General features: G+C 35.0%; 2 protein-coding genes across 2 annotated transcripts; both read right to left on the bottom strand.

Moving 5' to 3' along the window:
* Positions 1–7,655: 7,655 nt before the first annotated feature.
* Positions 7,656–15,811, bottom strand: LOC110031639 (pentatricopeptide repeat-containing protein At2g13600-like). Its single transcript, XM_020734956.1, has 2 exons — positions 13,297–15,811; positions 7,656–7,801 (listed from the first exon to the last, which is right to left on the bottom strand). The coding sequence occupies exons 1-2, from the start codon at positions 15,759–15,761 to the stop codon at positions 7,798–7,800; spliced, it is 2,469 nt and encodes an 822-aa protein (XP_020590615.1). The 5' UTR covers positions 15,762–15,811; the 3' UTR covers positions 7,656–7,797.
* Positions 15,812–16,603: 792 nt separating this feature from the next.
* LOC110031590 (calcium-dependent protein kinase 20-like) lies at positions 16,604–22,068 on the bottom strand. Its single transcript, XM_020734848.1, has 8 exons — positions 21,119–22,068; positions 19,128–19,251; positions 18,827–18,970; positions 18,575–18,727; positions 17,935–18,050; positions 17,598–17,765; positions 17,274–17,504; positions 16,604–17,184 (listed from the first exon to the last, which is right to left on the bottom strand). The coding sequence occupies exons 1-8, from the start codon at positions 21,632–21,634 to the stop codon at positions 17,020–17,022; spliced, it is 1,617 nt and encodes a 538-aa protein (XP_020590507.1). The 5' UTR covers positions 21,635–22,068; the 3' UTR covers positions 16,604–17,019.
* Positions 22,069–22,539: the final 471 nt, after the last annotated feature.

Genomic DNA, 22,539 nt, shown 5'->3' with positions numbered 1-22,539 from the left:
ATCTACGACCTACATGACCAACTACTACTACGACTTATAACTACTGCCGCTACGACCGGTCAACATTAAAGCTACCCTTTATAATTTTCATGGCAGGATACTACCTTCATAACAATCGATTACGGGCTTTACGACCTATTACATCTATTATTGTTGAACTACCATTGTACGTCAGCATTGCAATTTCATCTTCTTAAATTCAAGAGGATGGTAGAATTATGTATTTATAAGTATATAGTAAATTATTTCAACCGTGATACATCCCCCGTGATTTTTTCACTTTCTAGTGTTTTCCACATAAAAAATCTCACTCTTCTTTTTTCTCTGTATGTGTTGGATCTTCATGTAATACTAATACATTACTCTATCGCTATGAATCTTCTGGGACACACTACCACTAAAGTTTTATGTATTTACATATTTAATGATTAAATTTCAATTTTTACATACAAGGCAACTTACACATGACAAGATGTATTCCATCTTCCTAAAGTTAAAATTAAATTATTTGAGATGTGATAAATCCAGGTGGTATAAATATAAAATTTAACATTTAGGCATTAGATATATAAATATATAAATATATAGGAGGATTTATATCCATTATCACACAATTTTTAAATATTTCCAATTTTACATACGTAGCCCTTGAATTTTAAAATTTAATTATATAAAATTCAATTTTTTAGCGGTACAAAAAAAAAAAACATCACCGGTATTAGTTTTTTAAAGCAAAATAATTTTTTCATATATAAATTTTGAAGAGATTTGAATGTCAAAATAATATAAATATAAATTTCAAATTTCAAATATTAGATATAAAAATCTAAAAGTATTACATCATATGTATGTAAATATCAAATTTGCCTTTTCTTTTCTTTTACTTATCTTAAAAATTTGCTCAAAAAGACACCAATCAAAGTAAACTTTAACTTAGGACTCGTTTGGGGCAGCTTATAAGTGTGAGGGGCATTTTTGAAAATGCCGCGGTACCATTTAGATCGTAAGTTTTGCCTGTTTAACTGGAAACACGGTTCCATTTTTACACTAAGCGAAGGCCCCGGGTCGACTCCTGCGGTTGATCTGCGGGCTGTGTTTCAGGATAAGCTGCTATTCCTGAAACACACAAGCTGCCCAAAACACACCCTTAAATTTAAATAATATCATATATTTATTCTTGAAAGTTTATACACATCTCACTAAATTTCTCAATGTATTTGCATATCTAATATTTAAATCTTAATTATTTACATATATACCGTTTTATATATGCATCAAAAGTATTAATTAACTCCTGAAAAATCAAAATAATAGTGTTTTCATACAATATGAAAAATTTGGGAGCTAGAAATGTAAAATATAAAATTTAGATTACATATATAAATACATAAAAATTGGGTGTTATGTGGAGGCCCCCATATTGGAGAAAATTTGCGTACGTAATACGTACACAACGCTACATACATACGTCAGAGAAGTTATTCAGAAGATATTGGGGGGTTATATCTGCATTATACCTCCTGTAACCTCCAAATCAGTCCTCAGACAAATTATTTGAAGACATTTATTCCTAAAGCGTATAAAAGTGGCAAATTAGCCTATGATTTTTTAATATAGGCTAAAATACCTCCTCCGTATTAATCTCATTTAAAAAAATATGTCAATTAATTTTATAAACTTTTCTTTTATTTCACACTTATAACATTAAATAATGCATAAAAATATATATTTTGCTTTTAAAATATAGTGATGGATATTTTTCAGGTGATGTTAACCAATTAATTGACATGTATTTACAGATGAATATTTAGTGTTAGATATGTAAATATTTAAAATTTAATTATTCAACTGAAATAAAATTAGATAAAATATACTAAATATTAAAATAATTTTTAATATGGTTTAAATGATATAATAATTATATTATATTTAGATTGCTATAATTATAAATATTTTAAATATGATCCTAAAATAAAATTTTTTTATTTGTAATATTATAATTTAAATTTAAATTTTATAATTATAATTATTCTATATATAAAAAATCAATATTATTCATGATTAAACATATCAGATTAAGCAATCATATCTGATTTTTAAAATTAAGAAAAATATATTAACAATAAATAATAAAGGTTTGTTGATTCTTTTATAGATCATCTCAGCCGTCCAATTGGCGTTCCTCATCACCCCACGTTCAAAAGTTCTCTAATTGCTTTCATGGCTCTAGACTTCCTAATTTTTCTGTGCGGACTCCTGACGTAGTTGTACGTGGCGCGGAGGTTATTCCTGAGTTATTTTCAGATTATTTCTGGGTTATTTTCAATAATCCCGAAATAACCCAGAAATAACCGCACTTGCCGTCTTTATTTTTGAGTTATTTGCCGGTTATTTCTGGATTATTTCGGGATTATTGAAAATAACCCAAAAATAACCTGAAAATAACTTAGGAATAGCCTTCAGGACATGTAGAGCTACGTCAGGAGTCCAGACAGAAAATACACTCGACGTAGTCTCTCTCTCTCTCTCTCTCTCTCTCATTGCTAACCTAACATTTTTTGGCATTTTAATATTTCAATATTTTATGAAAATAATAATAATAATAATAATAATAATAATAATAATAATAATAATAATAATACCCTTCAATTCTTACTTGTGATCGAATGATGGAGATATATTGGAGGAATCAATGTCTTTATTTGATGTACTTTAATGATTTTTAATTTCAAATACATTGTAAATATGGCGTTATGATTGCAACTTAGCACAAAATAAATTATTATTATTATTATTATAACTATAATCGTACGCAATTTTTCATAATTAGTTTGAATCATAATGTTATAAAACTTGATATAGCTATAACATGTCGTAGGAAGAGGTTCTTTTAAGAGTACATAACATAAACTAATTACATCTAAACTATAAATACAATTATTCATGTCATGAAAAAATGTGATAAATAGATCATGTGAAATAAAGATTTTTGAGGGTGTTTCTTGCATGAAAACCAATTTATTTTGATGTGCATGCACATAATTTAGTTTACTTTAGTGATTTAGATTCTAATGGATATGGTATTTATAGGAGTTTTGTTTGCTTGAGATGATTCCATGAAATATGGTGATGCATGAGCCACAGATAGCTAGTTCTAGTGGTGACTTACACAGCGTGTTATGTGATAGGCCAGAGAAAGATCAGATTCCACGGGGTGACGATCAAATGACAGACTAATTGGCAGACAGTAATAATCTTTTGGAGTCATAAAATTTTATAAGAAAGAGTTGTTAGTACGTTTTAATGGATTTCGAAGTGTGTTGATCGCATACCTTAAGCTTGAATTGGTCATATGATACATCTGGAGTGGCTAAAAATGATCAATGAGACTTATGGTGATATGAAGATGAAAAGTCTAAACTTTTGAAATCCACATAAGAAGTTTGGTCATAGATAGTAATAAATTGATTCAGTTTGATGGGTTTAATCTTGTAAGTAGCTTTTGGATGATCCAATGTCCCCCTTAAATCCAATCCAATTTTAAGATTTTGAAGCATGGATGCACTATGCAAGAGTTTGATTATCTAGTTACCTATGTTGGACAAGCCTCTATGAAATTCTTTTCTCAACTCAATTAGTTAGTTTTCACGATACTACCAGAAGCTCGAAAGTTCATAGTGTTGTTCTTTCTTGTATGTTTAAGGTTCGGTTTGAGACAAATGTAGCTGTTTGAAGACATAACGGTGAAATTGCTTTTAGGAGAAGCTACTGTAACGTTACTTTCAGGAGAAACTGATGAAGTCTGTTTGATCAATTTAGCTAGGAAATTGTTATGATGCAGTTATTTTTTAGAATAACGACTATAATGCCCTTTCAAAATGTAGCTGTAAGTACACTGTTTAAGAAAACAATATAAACAGAACATCAGAACTAAACTTTAAAATATTAAATTAAAAGTTATACATCACTTGACAGTAATAAACAACACAAAATTGTAATTAAAACAAGAACAAGTAATATTATTATAATGTTAGTCTTTATATCAAAATGATCAAGTTCTTGATGAATTTTCTTTCAAAAACTATTTTTCACAAATTGTCATTATTTGAAGTGAACTTCTCATGGTGATGAAACAAATCATTCATAAAACCCCAACCGAAGCTATTCATATGAAGCACTAAGAATAAAGTAGGGACTGTGAGAGAGATTAAGGACCGATTAGGGTTTTAGGCATCTCATTGGTAGCCGAGCGAGAAAAAAAAGGAGAGCAATAGTAGAGATCAATCACAACCTTGTGCCTGACTCTTCACATGCCACAATTGGGAGCCCACCACGCCCGCGTTGCACAGGCAACGCGCAAGCCAAACAGGCTTACGGACCGAATTTTGAATGTTGACTATACAAAAAACCAATATTTATTTTAATTTATCTTTTGGTTTTTAATGAGTGGGATAAGATTTTCTTTGATGATGAAATTTTTTTCTTTATTTAATTAATTTTTAATAGAATATTGTTAAATTGTTTTACAAAATTTAACATTAAATTTCCCGAAAAAACAAATTTAAATAGAATAATGTTAAATTGATTTTAATTTCACATTAAAAAAATATTTTTATGCAATCTTTGCAAAAAAAAGAAAAAATTATGAGAAAAAAATCACATTTTGATTTTTTTTTTCCCAAAAAAAAGCATCTTTTAATATCTTGGGATATTTATCACTATAATTATGTTTGAAACAATAATATATGAGATGACATTATTGAAATGCAAAGAAATAATAATTTTATTTAAGAAAAGCAAAAAAGAAATTCAGCCCTGAGAGGTTTTTGTGTGTAAGAGATTCGGCGGGGGAGAAGAAAGGGCTCGAGGAAGAAGAACTCACGCGGCAAGGAAGGAGGAACGAGGGTTTTTGGCTGGGCAAAATGATCCTTTTCACGAGCTACAAGCTCTGCCGCGGGGTGAATATAGCTTTTGGCTTTTCTCCCGCTTTCACTTTGGTGTGTCGCGACACTGCGAGCCAAACGCTTATTTTTCGCGATTCGAGGCCGCGAAGCCTCAAAAAAGAGGCCCCAAACGGAACCTCATTCATTAGCATTAAATTTTGGACACCTTTTTCCAAAGGTCACAAGACTTTTGTGGAGCATCATTAATTACAAAATTGATTTTTGGACAATAATATAAAGGTCTATTTCATCTTATATATATATATATTTATATTAGATTGGTGTCGGAGACTATTATATGAGCCTCCTGAACAACCTCATGTGTCTAAGAATGCCATCCCACACATAAGCGGGATCGAACCAATGCTCACATGAGTCTTCCAAACTCTGCCAAGAGTCAAACACAGATTATATATATATGTATGTGTGCATGTATTTTATAGTTTAGAACAATTAGCTTTTGTTTTGGGTGACAACTTTGGACAAATATAGCAATATCATACACTAATTATGAATATTTGGAAAAAGAATAGATTGTTCAATTAAAAACAGGGGCATTTAACATATCTAACACAAACTTTGCTTCTAACATTTATACCCACATCTTCTATATCATATAAAATATACCACTTTTTTAACTTGTAAGAAGGACATCCACCTTTTTATGCTTAAGAATAGGGGTATTTATGTAAAATTGAATTACAGGTGTTAGATATGTAAATACATAGGAATTGAGTGGTATGCATGTAAATATTAAAGATCATATTAATTAGCACTTTAAGATTAGTTTGAATTTTCCCAATATCAATTAGGTCAACAACTTCAAATTTCTATTGAAAAATTATGCTTTCATGATCAAAGCAGCACCATCCTACAAAACTGCTACTTTATCCTTTAGCAGTCAATGATGCTTTGGTCATGGCTGAATTGATAAATGCATGATGGTAGAGCATGAATCATACATAGCCTATCAAGTTATTTTAGTCCCACATTGTGAAATTATAGTAAACTCTTGTTATTACCATTGACTAAAGTAACTTTATTTTTTTAATCATAAAGTTAATTTATCTGGACCAAACCAGGCAACTGCCATTGCCTAAATGAAAATCATGTTGTTCTTATATTTTTTTCTTAATTTTCTCAATAAAAAGATTGTTTGTGGTAATTTGCAACTGTCATAAATAATATTTGCTTGCTAACCAGATCAATTTTAAATTAAATATTGATTTACTCTAGGTTATGAAACTTAGGGCCTATTTGGAGCAGCTGTAGTTTATTAGAAAGTTAGGTAACTGTGCCAGGAAGCTGTATGTCTGTTTGTTTTGTGTAGTTGTGCAATAGTTGTTTATGTTAAAAAATCATTTATGCCCGTGTACTATTGTGTTATTTATAACATAATAAAAATAGAAACGACAAACATCATTGAACTAGAAACCACAAAGAGCAAAGGGCTAAAACCGCAAAGATCACAAATATTCAAAGTTCACCAAAAAAAATAAATGTAATTGAACATTACCCCTTTCTAAAAGCATAGACTCATTATTTTTCCATAGAGCATAGCCACAGCCTAAAAAAGAGCAATTCACACACGGACTAAAGCCACACACCACAAAAACCAAAGTGCATAATAACAAAAGAGAGGGTAGAAATTATCAGAGGACATCAAAGGGCAAGGGGAACAAACCAAGAAGGCAAAGAAGTTGTTTTCCAACTACGAGAGAGGAGAAATTACCCAGAGCAAAGACGCGAGGAGAAAGGGGAGCAGGGCAGAGGAGAGGAATTATCTAGAGCAGAGACGTGAGAGAGGAAAAAAGGGATTGGGGCAGTCATGTTCCTATGACGAGACAAGGTGAGGAGTTGCCTAGGGAAGAGACGTGAGAGAGGAGGAGAGGGGCGGAGGAGAGGCGTGAGAGAGGAATTGCCTAGGGTAACAAAGTAATAGCCACGTGAAAAAGACATCAAGCCATGTGAAAAAATGTGGGCGCGGGGTTGAATATTAGGCTTAGTTTAAGGGCTAACTTTTCCCGTATTTGGAGAATAAATCAATGTAAAGTGAAAGATCAACATTAAGGGAAAGGATTGTGAAAAAAATTTGTCATTTGTGAATAGCTCGTGTTCGGTTTGCTAAGTTGCTTGTGTTTTATTCATTCATCAAGTAAATAAGTCAAACATGAACAATTTCTTTGAGCTTGATTTATAAATGAGCCGAATACATAAATTTTTGTTTGTTCATGCTTGTTAATTAAATAATAAATAGATATTATTATTATAAGTTTTTTATAGTAATTATATATGTTATATTTTAAGAAAATATTTAATTTTTTAAATAATGTGAGCTAATCTTGAGCTGAATACGAGCTTAAATGAACAAACGAATACAAATCAAACTGAACAAAAATAAAGGCTAGGCTCCTTCAAGCTAGGTTTGCTTGCACCCCTATTGAGGGATGTCTCTTGCAAAGGGATCCAAAATATTAAAGTTGACAATAAATGATCATGGTAGAAGAATAACTTAAGTGATACTCCCTTATTCTAGCATTACCATGACATGCCAGGAAGGTCAGAGAAGTGCTTAATGATGTTCAAATTTGGTATGAATCATTGAATGAATAATTTAGCCAATACAATAAAGTTGTATATGGTTATGATCCAATGAAAATCAAATGAATCAACGTTTAGAAGTTTCAACCTCACAAGTATGGCATGTCGAAGGATATCAGAATTAAGTCTTGAAGATTGTTAAGAACTTTGACGAGGAGTAAAATAAGATGTGCACTCTTAAAAACCCCAATGAGAAGTAGGTTAAGATATGCCCCATAGGGGGAGCTCTTCCCAGACTAGACAATGAAGTTCATCACCTGGGAAAATTAGGCATTATTGTTAGTTTATATGCATGATGGATATATTATGTCAATCAGATAAGCAAAATTAGTTGTGTCAAGGATGCTATTGTAGAGCGATCAAAGTAAGTGTATAATTGTAGCTTATTGGTAGAGAATTGTTGCATGATGACCTCTAACATTCAGTAGACTAAAAAGAAAAAAGATATTCACTTAAGACATGATGTGATCCTTCGAGTGGGCCACATAAGTTAATGAGATGTCTTGTTGTTACTATCGTGCATAGGATATGATCTTCCAAGAATAGGCTCAAAAATTCTTTTCAACAGATTATTAGGTATGTAATCTGACAGACCATCAAAATAACATGAATGATTTAATTATACAACACAATACTTACTTCTAAGAAAAGTTGCTTTGTTGTGGGAAAATTCGATAAATCCCCCAATATTTGGTTGGAGGAGGGATGATCTACTTTAGATTGATAGAGTTTTTATGTAAGCAAACAATAGCTATTAGAATGCCTGCAAAGTTGATGGGCAGAGGTATTTTCATTTTGTACATTTTATGTGGCAATCTTATGACAAAAAAATATCATACCTGACTAATTTAATATGAGTAATACACATTCCTAAATAGAATCATAATTAAAATATTATGACTTTATAAATATTTTGATTCTATGATCACAATTTGCTCTACCATCCTGACATGATTCTTCATAAATTTACATCAAACTAACCAAATAACTACATGTACTTTAGTGTGGTCGTGTATAATATTTATTTATAATTTCAGGAAAGGGGCAAAGATCTTTGGGCGGGTGATTAAACACAATAAACTCTGTAAACTATATCATAATGATTTGGGTTTGTGCATATGTTCATACTGTTGGTACCATAGATATAAAAGTGATGTTGGTGAATTTCATTTCTGTTGTGATCATAATGATGATAATGATGATGTCTAATATACTTTTTTTGTATTCTATAGATGTATATTCAAAAAATGGTACTCAGAATGATAAATCCAATAGTCGATGAGGTACCCAGTAAAACACATCAACACAAAAGACTAAAATATCATGTACTATCCTTTTAAAGCAATAGTAATATTGTAATTTACTTTTTGACCCTCTTATCATCTACAAATAAGAGGGCCCTTTCATGTAAAAGGGCATTTTGACTTCCTCCACTTGTAACCTCTATTTAATGAAATAAAATGGGTCCACAAGCTCGGAAACACAATGAATCGCCTCGAGGGGGCTAGTCTTCCTCTCCTCTTCTCCTCCTTGTTCTCTCTTTTTTTTCCTTTTCTTGGGTTCTTACGCTCTATTTCTTGGGCATGATCTAAAAAACAGATTTCGATTCAACATCCTAAAAGGTTTTGTGAGCATCGATCGTGATGTCGACAATAAGACGAGCAATATCGAGAAGAAACCTCCAAAAAGCGCATGGGAAACTTGCACAACAACTGATTATCCTTTTTTCCCCTAGATCTGTGCATACTTTCTCACCTACTCCCATTTCTACAGACGAAACATCAAGTAGCTACCAGTTTTCCGCAGGCCAACTACTTTGGGCCACCCATTCAACTCATAGTCGAATCTATAGAGGAAGACATCATGTGTGCGACTTCATTTTGTCCAAACATACAACAACATGGGAAAAAAATTAAAGGGAATTTACAAACATACCACCTAAAACTATTGTTGGTTGCGATCGTGAATCTGCCGGTTGTCCGATCCCAATCCTGAAATCCGCAATGGTAAAAATTCCTCACCGGTTGAAACGACTGCCGTCGTTTTCCCTTGTTGCTAGTCGACCATATCCAACAACTGACCAACTCCGTCGACCGACCATTTTCTTGGCCAACCAAGTTTCCAGCTGATTTTTATAGACTTCCTCAAGCACCCTTGGAGTCCCCCAAAAATCCCATTCTCTCTCTTTAGCCTCTTTTACCTGGAAGACGGTATCATCCTCGCCGCCTACAAAGACGGCAACAATTCTTCCACCCAAGCAGATGACTAGTACATTGATGTTCTCATTTCCAAAGAAAGCTCTTTGCTTTGTGATGGGAACCTATTTGCTCGCCACAAATCTAAATCCTTCTGTTGGATTTTCAAGATGAACATTGTAGAAAGGCATCCCGATCACGATGTCATGGATCAACTTTGTTGTCTGTGATTACTTTACAACAAGCTCGACCAGAAGTTGCGACTACTTTACGCCAACCGACACACCCGCATAATGGAAAGCCAATCAAAGCGCCTTCGCCAAGCTCCAACGACTCAAGTTCCCAGAAATGACCATCAATTTTGGCCGACCAACCATCTGCCGACCGACTATCAACTCATCGACTGACTATCGGCTCTAGCCGACAAACCATTGCACTTACCATTCTTAACCTTCTCGGATTAGCTTCAAAGTTACAGGAAGTCGGTTCTTACCTTCTGCCAGACGTGCCAATGCGCCCAACAAGTTCCGCCCATGAGAAGGAGAAGAAGAAGCACTCTTAAACATATTTACCTGCTCCACTCTTCCAAGGTAAACAAAGGAAAATGAGAGAAAATGACTTCTCCTGTACCCGAAGTACTAATCAATCTACTGAAGCAAATTTATTCCGACATGAAGATATGTGAAGAGCATAGATCAATTCTGCTGCAGGTCATAAACTTTATGTCGGCTGACCATCCACTCAATTTCTATTTTTTGGGGCCTAGTAGTCAAGGTCTTTATTTTGTTTCTTAATCCCAATCAGGTTCATCTCACCTCAACAACTTAATTGTTGCTTCACCCATTACAAATCTATGGCACCATTAGCCTGGTCATTCTAGTATTTATATTATCTCTACTATAGCTAAAAATAAACGAATTACAAGCACTCCTATCCGGTTTTGTAACACTTGTAAGCTGGATAAGCGCCACAAATTTCTATTTACCACATTTATAATCACATTGTGACTAATGGTTTGAACTTGACATCTCTGTAAGGGACGTGAAACGATCGTCCTCAGACTTTCTAAAAATTTAACACACAACAACGACAAGCTCTACGAGGGGTGTAAGGCAACTCGTCACCAAGCAGCGAAAAAACTTCGTAAGGGTTACAGAGCTCTAGGACTCCACTCTAGGGTGAACAACTCTATGACTTCACTCTAGGGCGAACAACTGTATGAATCAACTTCGGGGCGAATGACTCTAAGATTCCCCTCAAGAGTGAGCAATTCTAGAACTCTTCCCCAGGACAGTCAAACGAACAAAGAACTCCAAAAGCCGATTTTTTTCTCAGACGGCCGACCTTTCATTTAAAAGCTGTTTTTTCCTCTGATAGCTGACCTTTTCCTCCTGCTGGCCATCGGAATTCGACGAACAGACAGAAGACAGATCTAGCGAATGAAGACAAAGATATCAGGACCGAGCGTGAAAAACGCTTAGCAGGGAGTATCATTCAACAAATTAGGAGTTCATGATTTGTTTAATTTATAAATTTCCTTATCCTTATCGCAACTGTTGTTATTAATGAACAAGAAAATAAGGGAACTTCATATGTATACTAAAAAATGTTCTGTACAGATCTCGAGGCAATCTGCTGTCCATTCTCGACAAATTGGTTACCATTGACCAAATTTTCCTCCAATGGAGAACCTTTCCCTAGACGGAGGACTTTTCCACCAGACAAAGAGCTTTCTCCCTTGATGAAGAACATTTTCCCCCGACCAGCCACCGGAACCCATACTTCCCTCGACAGAAAAACCTCAAAATGACAGATACTGCGTCAATGAGGTACCCAATAGAACACAACAACATTCAAGACTAAAATATCTTGTACCACCCCTTTAAAGCAAGAGTAATATTGTAATTTAATTTTTGACCCTCCTATCATCTTTATATAGGAGAGTATTTTCATGTAAAAGGGTTTTTTGGCTCCTCCCACTTGTAACCTCCATTTTTAATGGAATAAAATGGGTCAATGAGCCCAGGAATACCCCAATTCGCCTCAAAGGGGCAAGTCTTTCTCTTATATTCTCCTCCCCATTCTCTCTCTCTCTCTTTCTCTTTTTCCTTTCCTTGGGTTCTTATGCTCTTTTCCTCGGGCACGATCCAAATGATAGATTTGGATTCAACAATATATCTATATAAAATGTAAATATTTTGCCTTAATTGACAGTTTTGTTCTAACTTCTAAGGGTGCATATAATTTTTTTATTGCACACATTACAATCATGTAAATAAAATTTTCAGCTATTGTATAAGCTATTATTGTTTATTGGTCTAGTGGTCTTTTATCATACAAGTTAAAAATGTTTAATCTAGAAATCCATGTTCTGTTTGAATTTGGGATTTGGAAGAATTGTCCTCTTATGACACACTCAGCTAGATGTGATTCATTATCATGGAGAGATTATATGTAACAACCCAATCTCATCTATCGAGCTATTGTCCCATTGGTCTAACTTCCCAGGAAGTTGCCAATCTAAGGAGTGCTTCTGCAAGAGTATAATTTGGAGTTTCTGATGAAATTCCTACCGCTACACCAAAATGCGTCTCAATGTTTAAGAGTTCAACTTCATTCTACTCGAGAAGCTTAACAATCCCCCTCACTTAAGCAACTGTCATCCTCGTCAGTTCTCTTAACCTCGAATCATCCACCAGACATATCTTGCTATTTCCAGGCTAGTGTAATGCTTTGATAGCATTTGTAACAACCCAAACTTTGATCTATCAAGCTATTGTTCGTTTTGGCTGGTCTCACTGTTCTGTCCTATTGGTGTAACTTTCCAAGAGATCACACATCCCAAGAGTGTTCCCACTTGAGCAAGCATAACTTCAATATTTATGATAAAATTGTAATAAATACACCAAACAACTCCTCAATGTTTAAGAATTCAGCTTCCTCCTACTTATGGGGTTTTCACATTAGATTGGCTCCTTTGGTTACATCAAACACCAATTATGAATAATGAAAGGCAAATATGCATATTCATTATATTAATGAAGGTTTAATTCCCAAGTAGGCCCACTTCTCTACTAATTACACAAGTAGGTCCATTTGATTATTTTTTCTATTTACCGCTAAGTAGCAATTGGAAAAAGACGTCTCCATTTCCCTATTGAGAATTAAACCTTTCCCTACTGATTACGGAGAAGCTGTTCGATGCTCCTCTTAAACCAGCTGAGCAAATGAGACCAAAGATTTACAAATGAAGCACGTGTTTACAACAAAAAAATGGAAACTGTAAAATAAAATTCAGAAAAAAAAATGTTATATACATACTTTATTTGGGTCATAAAAATAGGGGACCTTTTTGAGGGGTTTTACAAGAGAAAGGTTTGGTTCTAAAGCTTTGTGAGAATTAAGGCACCTTTGCTATCACAATAAGCATCAAACTGTGTATAAGCTGATGTTTATTGCAAGCTAATGTCCTAAATCAAGACATCATCGCGTTTTTCATCAAATCATCCAATAACCCTTCCAGTTTTTCATTAAAAACATCAGTTTGAGAAACTAACCAGTTTCCTGCAGTGAAAGAATGAATTTGATTTTTGCTAGCCATCCAGCTTGTTCCAGTGCTGCTTTGCAATCCCCTTTCCTTGATTCCTTTTTTTAATGCTTCTGCATCTTCCCACCTCCCAGCTGCAGCATGGATATTTGATAAAAGCTTGTAATTTGCACTGTTCTGAGGTTCCAACTCATTCAACTTTTGCGCAACAAACCTCGCCATTTCTAAGTTACAGCACAATTTACAAGCACCCAACAAAGCTCTCCATAAACTAGCATCCGGTTCCATCGGCATTGATTGAACCAAGTTCAGAGCAGCATCAACGAAACCAGAACGTCCAAAAAGATCAACCATGCACCCATAATGAACAACCTGAGGTTCTATCCCATAGTCCTCAACCATGGAATGAAACAGCCTGTATCCCTCTTCAACCAAACCTGAATGACTGCAGGAAGACAAAACTGACACAAAAGTCACACTGGTAGGCTTCTCACCAGCTTCCACCATTCGATAGAACAACTCTACTGCATCATTTCCCTTTCCATGCATTCCATATGCTGCAATCATTGCATTCCAAGATATAACATCTTTTTTCTTTAGATTCCTGAATATTTTTTTTGCATCCTCTAAACTTCCGCATTTTGCATACATGGTCAGGAGAGCATTCGCCAAGCATGTATCAGAATCCAGATTCATCTCTCTTCTCCTGATGTATGTGTGCAAGCTTCTCCCTTTCGGCAAATCCGCCATCCTTGCACAAGCTAGAAGAGAAATGATAATAGTGATTCCGTTTGGTTTTACTTCAGAAAGCATTTGGGAGAAGAAAGAAAGAGCTTTACAGGGTTGACCAGCATGAAAATAGTTTCCAATCATAGCATTCCAAGACACTAAATCTCTATCAGAACAAGTCCAAAAAAAATAAACAGCAGCTGGTTCATTTCCACACCTCATATACATGTTAGTTAGTGCAGTGCATAATGATGGATTGACATCAAATCCATATCTTACTATGTATCCATGAATTGACTTCCCTACTTTTACTGAAGATTCCTCACATCCTGAAAGAAGAGAAACCATTGTGAAAGAATTGGGCTTTTCTTCACCATCATGCATCTTATCAAACAGCTCCCAAGCCTGATATGTGCATCCATTATCAATCAATGCCTTGATTAGCGTGTTCCATGAAAAAACCTCAACTCTCTCCATTTTGTTAAACAATCTACAAGCACATGATATAGAGCTGGATTCAACATACATGTTTAGCAAGGCGTTTTCTACGCCAGAATCCTTAACAGATCCAGTTTTTATAACATAAGCATGCAGTTCCTTACCCATTTCAAGTCTGCCAGACTGAGCACAAATGGAAAGCATGGTGGCAAGAGTGACTGAATTCTCTGTAATTCTGTTCTCCTGCATCTTCTTGAATAAATCAAATGCTTTGCTAAAACAGGAACTGTTCCTATATGAAGCGAGCATCGCATTCCACAAGGCGAGATCTGCAGAAACCACAGTGTCAAAAACTTGATAGGATGAGTCAACATCTCCACACTTTCCATACATAACAATCAATGCATTGGCTACATAAATGTCAGAGAGAAATCCATGTTTGATTGCTAATTGGTGAATCTGTTTTCCACATTCTAAGCATCCATGATCTGCACAAGACTCAAGGATTGCCAGAAATGCAACAGAGTCGAAATCAATACCTTCAACGAGCATTTCAATGAAGAGAATCATAACTTCATCAAAATCTGCCGCATAAAGATAAGCACATAAGATAACATTCCAGGTGATGTTGTTTCTAACCTCCATCGAATTGAACACTGAGCGGGAAGCCATTGCATCAAACTTGGAATAGAAATCAATCAAAGCGGTACCTACATGAACAGCACAATCAAATAAACCGTTTCTCAAGCAGTAGCAATGAATCTCCCGGCCTAGTTTAATTTCCTCCATTTCCCAGCAAGCGGAAAGAAGACTAACCAAAGTAACTCCATTTGGCCTCAAACCACAGCTTCTCATTCTACGAAACAGAGATAGAGCATCCATGCTCCTTAAATTATCAACAAAACCGCAAATCATTGCATTCCAAGACACCAAATCTCTGTCAGCCATATCATCAAACAGCTTGCGTGCAGCATCTAGAAACCCGCATTTGCAGTAAAACAAAATGAGCGCCGTCATGACCTTAGTGTCATCAATCAGACAAGATTTCACAATGGTGGAGTGGATTTTTAGACCAAATTCGAAGTTTTTAAGCCTCGCGCAGGCTTTGAGAATTACGGGCAGCTGGTTTTGGGATGGAAAAACGCCTGTGGCCTCCATTTCTGAATAGGATTGGAGGATTGCTTCGTCATTCTTGAGCTTAATGTGGTGATTCAGGGTCGAATTCCAAACTCTTCGGTTGCCCCTGATTCGGGAATTGTCAGAGGGAAGAGGAGGAATGCAAGGATTTAGAACCTTGCAGCTTGCCATTTCCTGAAGCCCAACGGCCAGTGGACATCAGTGAACAAGCATCAAGCCTAGAACGCTAATAAACAAAGGAAAATTTACATGCATCCCACTCATCTATTATTTATGTATATATTAAAGTAATGATAAGAGTCTATCATACGACCCTCCAGTCATCCCTAACATGCATAATAATTTAAGTATCATCTTCTTAAGACCAAATATGTCAACGTAGATTCGAAATTCTGAACTAAGTGATCACACACACGCACGCTATCTAAATTTCAATTTTTACAAATTTCATGTCTCATCCATGCATGCATGAAAAAGTGTATCTTATATTATTTAAAATTAAAACAGTGACATGAAATTAAAAATTTGGATGGTAAAAATATAAAAATCAAAATTTAAATGTTAAGTATTTCATATGTATTTATTTTTTGAATAGTTGAGAGCCATCCCCAAAGTAATTAAAAATTATCTTAATTTATTACTATTAAACAACTCTAAACACAACATAAGACAACGGAGAAAAAGAATTCATATAAATTTAATGAAATAAAATGTTGTTGTTGTGTTATTTGTATGTAAAATTTCCTAAATATTATCAATATATTACAAATTCTGTTAGTTCTTCCTATGTATTAATCTATTAATTAGGTTCATCAACTGTAAAATCAGAGGTGGATGAACTTCTCCCATAAATCCTCCTATAACCATTCAAAGTATAAAATAAAAAAAAATTGCTACTGATTTGAAAGCAAACAAAGCCATTTCCAAAGAAGGAACTTGACAAAAAAATGGAAGCTATGCATGATTAAGAACCAAACGGTGAAAAACACAAAAATACAAATCATTTCCAAGAATTACAAGTCCTCAAAACTATTACATCAGATAAATTACAGTTAAGAATCATTAAAAAGATTAAAAAAAAAAGAAACTACAAAACAACACACAGGAAGTTCAGAGATAGAAGGCCAAGTCTTCTCAGTCACCAAAGCACCAAATTCATGGTAAGCATCACATATTTACAGAAAGCCCAGCTTTCATTTCATTTTTGGGCTTTGATACAGATACTCTTAGCATTCAAGTAAAACAACTGCTTAAGCTCCAGCAAGAACAAAAAAGCTTAAACAGCTTCCTACTGAACAGAACAGAAGAGAGAAGGAGAAGCATGAAAGAATATAATGGCCCCGAGTGAATAACCAGTAAAAAAAGCTCGAATGAATCTCATAAATCCATAAAAAAGAAGATGCTTGTCACGGTTTCTCTCTTCTTCTTCTTATTTGGCTTTTATGCCATCATTATTCAGCTGCAGAGATCCATCCTTCAACAGCTTCAAGCTGAGGCTGTTGAATCTCTCACGAGAATACTGTCTTGATGCTTTTCTCCAATCTGTGCCAGCTTTCATCATGGCTGCAAATTCCTCATAGCTGATCTTTCCATCCTGTGGGGAAGAAGGAGAAGGGGAATGCAAGTGAGAAGCCATTGCTGGGATGATTCTGAATAAATTCTGATATAAAATGATAAACAAACCTTATCAGTATCCACATCATTGATAATGACGCTGATGACTTCCTCACTGTTGGAACCCAAATCATCCTGCAGTGCATCCCTGAGCTCTTCAATCTCAATGAATCCACTTTTGTTCTGATCGAAGAAACCAAAGGCTTTGTGAAGATGTTCATCATTGCCCAACTTCTGTAGATGAATCGAAAGAGCCACAAATTCCCCATACTCAAGAGTTCCATCTCCATCAACATCAGCCTGAATGAAAATTATCAACATTTAAAAAAAAAAAAAAATTTCCGACTAAAAAAGATGATTAAAATTAAACATAATGGGAGACAAGAAACTTACAGCTTCCATTAATATCTGCACATCTGCATCCGGAATCTGGTGCCCGTGTTTGTGAAGTCCATACTTGAGCTCTTCGAGGGTGATTCTTCCATTGTTGTTTATGTCCATCTTCTTGAACATCTCCTTTATGCCTGCCACTTCCTCCCCAGTTAAATGCTCAGCAATAACCTGCAAATCAGTCACAATATGTTGGAATGGTTAGTTCATCAGAAGGATGAAGTTAAAACATAGAATATTTTGAAGCAAAGTATGTTTGATTTCAGATATGGCTTCCTGAAATTGAAAAAAAAACAGGTTGGTTTGTGAAAATGTACAGTATATGTGGAAAGAATTATACCCTGAGAGCTCTCTTTTTGAACTTGTTCATAACAGAGAATTGCTGGAGCCTCGCTCGAACTGTCTCGCCCAAATTCACATTTGGAGCCTTTTTCGCATTCTGCAACCAAGGATGGTCTGCAAGAGTAATTCAACCATATCAAGCAGTTAGAATGTTGTGATCTTTAAAACATTATAATATTGGTGAAATGCTTATTTATCCATCATAAATGGATAGAGTAAAGTGCCAAAATAGTCTAATAGTCCCCAGACTATTTACTTGAGCCATTTTAGTCCCAGAGATTATAAAAGTACAAAAATAGTCCCCGGACTATTTTAATGAAAGCTAAAATAATCTTTATTGGGGACTACTTTAACCCATAAAAAATAAGTCTGGAGACTAAATTGATCATTTTATAAACTCTGAGACTAATATGACTCACTGTAAAGAGTCAAATGACCATTTTGATATTGTTCTCTAGAAGCATATTATATAAATTTCTGATATTAGTTAAGTTTTGATTGCGATCATTCACCATTGCTATATATGTAGGCTTAAAAAAGGTATCAAGATGGAATAAACATGTAAAAATAAAAAGCACAAAAAATAGCAGTTCGTAAGCATTAAATCACAAGTAACAACTTTGACCCAAGCGGCTTACCTAGCACTTCTTGAGCCGATAAACGTTTACTTGGATCGGGATCAAGCATCTTCTTCACAAGATCTTTCGCACTATCAGAAACCTTAGGCCATGGATCTCTTTTAAAATCTAAAACCGAACGAATAATTGCTTGAGCTACTCCTTGTTCAGTCTCTGCATCAATCATAAATCACAAATCAAATGATGAGATCACATACTCAGACTAAATCTTATACTCAATAAACATTCAGGACATCCGTAGAAGAAAATTACCTGCCCAAAATGGCGGCACGCCACATAACAAAATGTATAATATAACTCCAGCACTCCATACATCAATTTCAGGCCCATAATTGCGCTTCAGAACCTCCGGGGCCATGTAATAAGGACTTCCAACAATCTCGGTGAATCTTTCACCTGTTCGTTACGTATAAACAGTAAAAAATCTAATCAGAAAACGGTAAAAACTATCACTTTCCACAATGATGTCAAGCTCTCATTTCACATTCAGTAAGGAAATAACAGTTTGAAATTATAAGTTTGAATTAACCATGAATAAATCACTCTGACATACCGGGTGTGAAAAATACAGAGAGGCCAAAATCTATAGCTTTAAGAGCAGCAGTTTCCTTTTTATTGGCGAACAAAAAGTTCTCAGGCTTGAGGTCCCTATGCATCACTCCATGCTTGTGACACACCTGAACCAAAAAAAGCAAAAAATTATAATAAAATGTATCATATAATCTCATCTATAAACAAGCTATCTCATTATACGAAATGCAACCAAATAATGAAGTGTATTAAAATTTTAAAATATGATATCAATAGGGGCATGTACATACACACCACAAAATTCTTACGTATTTACATATCTAGCAACTAAACTTTCATATTTACATTCATAGAAGCCAAATCTTTAACATGACCTAAAAAACACCACTATTACTAACTTTCTAGAGAAAATATTGCATTCGAAAGTCCACCCGGACGGCCGACAATGCGGCACCCGTCACCCACAAATGAGATGTATGTGGTGTGATGCCCCGTAGTTGGCAATCCAGACGTGCTGCGTTGGGAAGTAATATTTTCTCAACTTTTTAAGAGTGAAACATAAATTTTCATGCGTGGGATTAGAACGCCAAAGTACTATAAATTTAAATATCAAATTTTGGGAGTTAGATATGTAGATATATAAGAATTGAGTGGTATGTATGCAAATCTGTTGATCGCATAACAAATAACACATTGTCAGGCTTCAAACACATTTTAGAACAAGAAATGCTAAAGATTGTTTTCATGATTCAATCAACTTCAGATGAGAAAAGCTCATTAAAGCAAATTAAAAAAAACATCACACTTTTTATAAAGAATTGTTCACCGTACATATTTGCTTAATAAATTCAACAAACTAATTGTCAGATTGCCAAAATTTACAGCTAATAAAGCCTGAATGCTGCAAGAACAACATAAAAAAATAGGAAAAAATAGAGCAACTTTATAGAAAAACGCTATGAATATACTTAGTTTAAATACGAATTAACAATAATTAACACTAATTAACAATAAAAAAACACTAACCCAGCCATACAGAGTAAAGTCATTCATAGGGGTGTAAACAAGCCGAACACGAGCGAGCCCAGGCTTAGTTTGTGTTCGGCTCTTTTATATTTCGAGCTCAAAAATTGTGTTTGTGTTCGGCTCGTTTGGTTAGAGAGCCGAACACGAGCCGTTCACGAACAAAAAATCATTTTGGCAACCCTAATCACATGGTCATAAGAAGTTAAGGATTGGGGCAAGATTTAAAATATCGTTTGAATCTAATTTAATAATTTTTATTCTATTTTCTTTATTAATACTTTTAATTGATTATAAATCTTTGTAGCTTTGTAGTAAATTTTTTTTTTAAAAAAATACTACTCATCAAAGATATATATATAATTGATTAGTAGTATTTCGAGCCAAAACAAGCCGAATACGAACGAACAAAAATTTATTCGTGTTGTTCGCGTTCGGCTCGCCAACTTAGCCAGAGCTTCTTTTCGAGCCGAACACTAGCTGTTCACGAACAACGAGCCGTTTGAAAGCCCTAGGCTTCATTCATAGAGTTCTGTAAACCAAAAAAAAAAAAAAACTAATCACTTATTGTTTTATGCTATATTCTACAGTGTTGTGCAAACAGAAGCTATACATAAAGCTCAAACCACAATCAATCCAACATCAAATCATGGTGAAACATCATTAAACTAATTGAACGAAACGGACGAAACCATGAGGAAGACAGCCGAAGAAGACAAATTTCCACCATTCACATATAAGGAGAGAAAATTGATAAAATAGACATAAATTGTAAAGATGCCTCCTTTATTAAATTAGAATTCCACCATAGACACATGCATGAATCTCAATCGCATAAAGAACAAATTTGCACAAAATTAAAAAAAAAATCAAGCTGAAAATCAAGAAAACATCCTGCAACATCTCTAAAAAGCTCAATACCAAACATTAAAAAACAAAAAGAAAAATAAATAAATAAATAAATAAACTATAATAGAACTATGATCTCACCTGCACAACCTCAACGATGGTCTTCGTAACAGCAGCAGCAGCCCTCTCCGTATAATGCCCCCTGGCAACAATTCTATCAAAGAGCTCTCCACCCTCGCAGAGCTCCATGACAAGATGAACGGCATTATCGTCCTCATAAGTATGCTTCAAGCTCACAACATTAACATGAGGGGGCATATGCCTCATAATCTCAACCTCCCTCCTCACATCCTCAATATCCACAGCAGTCCTCAGCTTCAACTTCGAAATACACTTGCAGGCAAACTTCTCCCGAGTCTCCTTATCAGTGCAGAGATATGTCACCCCAAACTCTCCTCTTCCGAGCTCGTCGCCGAGCTCGTAGCGGCTTCCGATGTCGCAGCCGGGGGGCTCTTTGAGAACGACGAGCTTAGAAGCGCCAGAGTTCGGCGTTCGATTGTACTCAACTGAGAAGGGGTTGGGCTTCTTCCCCTTCTTCTGCTTCGCCTTGTTTTCCTTCTCTGAAGAATCAACAGGCGTCGCGCAGCAATTACCCATATCTGATGATTGGGTTGTTGTTCTCTAGGGCTTTGATTTTACACCAAGATCGGATTTTTTTCCCCCCGGTGTCGGCAAGGAGGCCTTAATCGACGAAAGGTGCGAGCTTTGGAAGATAGAACAAGAGATATGTCTTCGGTAGGCGGCTAATCGAAGGTGGGATGGATGGGATTTAATGGTCGAATGGGGAAGAAGAAGGAGAAGTCAGAAGGGGATCAAAGAGGATTTGAATCGGCTAATTGTGCTAAGAAGAACGGGTCAAAGCTCAAGCCAAAGAAGACCCTTCTTCTGCCTCCTTTCTCCTCCCTCCCTTCTTCCCACTCCCTTCCTATGATTCCAGACAAAAAACTACAGGAGAAAAGCTAAGGAGAAGCGGGCGAAGGATGAGAGAGAGACAGATCCTTTGGCCTCTCCGTCACCTCTCTCTCTCTCTCTCTCTTCCTAGGAGTACATTATAATCGGACCGTTGGTTTGTGCCAGTTGTTCGACGGTGTGATGAAGACGGCTGCTTCACAGGATTTGGCTTCGTTATTTAGGTGTTTGGGTTTGTGTTCGGTTGCCAATAACACCGGAAAGAAGCTTTCCCCAATCTTCAATTTCTCCTCCTTTCCATAAATATTATAATTTGTACCAAATTAATTAGGATATGAAGCCTCCCTCAAATATAGAAATTATATCTTAAATTAAACTAAATGAAATTATAAATCAAATTAATTTCCTCATTAGCTTATTTAAAAATAATTATATATAATACATAAAAAAAATAGTACTTAATAGTTTGTTTATATAAGACAAAAGTTATTTATTTATTTATATTATAGGTATTTATTTAAATTCAAGATAAATTTTTTTATATAAGATAATAAAAAAAACAACTATAAACATTTAAAGAAATTTGTGATATT

This window comes from Phalaenopsis equestris, unplaced genomic scaffold (genome assembly GCF_001263595.1).
Source record: "Phalaenopsis equestris unplaced genomic scaffold, ASM126359v1 Scaffold000840, whole genome shotgun sequence".
In the NCBI taxonomy this organism is placed as follows: Eukaryota; Viridiplantae; Streptophyta; class Magnoliopsida; order Asparagales; family Orchidaceae; genus Phalaenopsis; species Phalaenopsis equestris.
This window is presented reverse-complemented; position numbering and strand designations above follow the sequence as displayed.

Coding starts and splice junctions, on each gene's coding strand:
- LOC110031590 (XM_020734848.1), bottom strand. CDS start 21,634: ATGGGTAATTGCTGCGCGACGCCTGTTGATTCTTCAGAGAAGGAAAAC. Junction 18,051..18,574: donor ATCGGCTCAAGAAGTGCTAG/GTAAGCCGCTTG, acceptor TTACTCTTGCAG/ACCATCCTTGGTTGCAGAAT. Junction 17,766..17,934: donor TCAAAAAGAGAGCTCTCAGG/GTATAATTCTTT, acceptor ACTGATTTGCAG/GTTATTGCTGAGCATTTAAC.
- LOC110031639 (XM_020734956.1), bottom strand. CDS start 15,761: ATGGCAAGCTGCAAGGTTCTAAATCCTTGCATTCCTCCTCTTCCCTCT.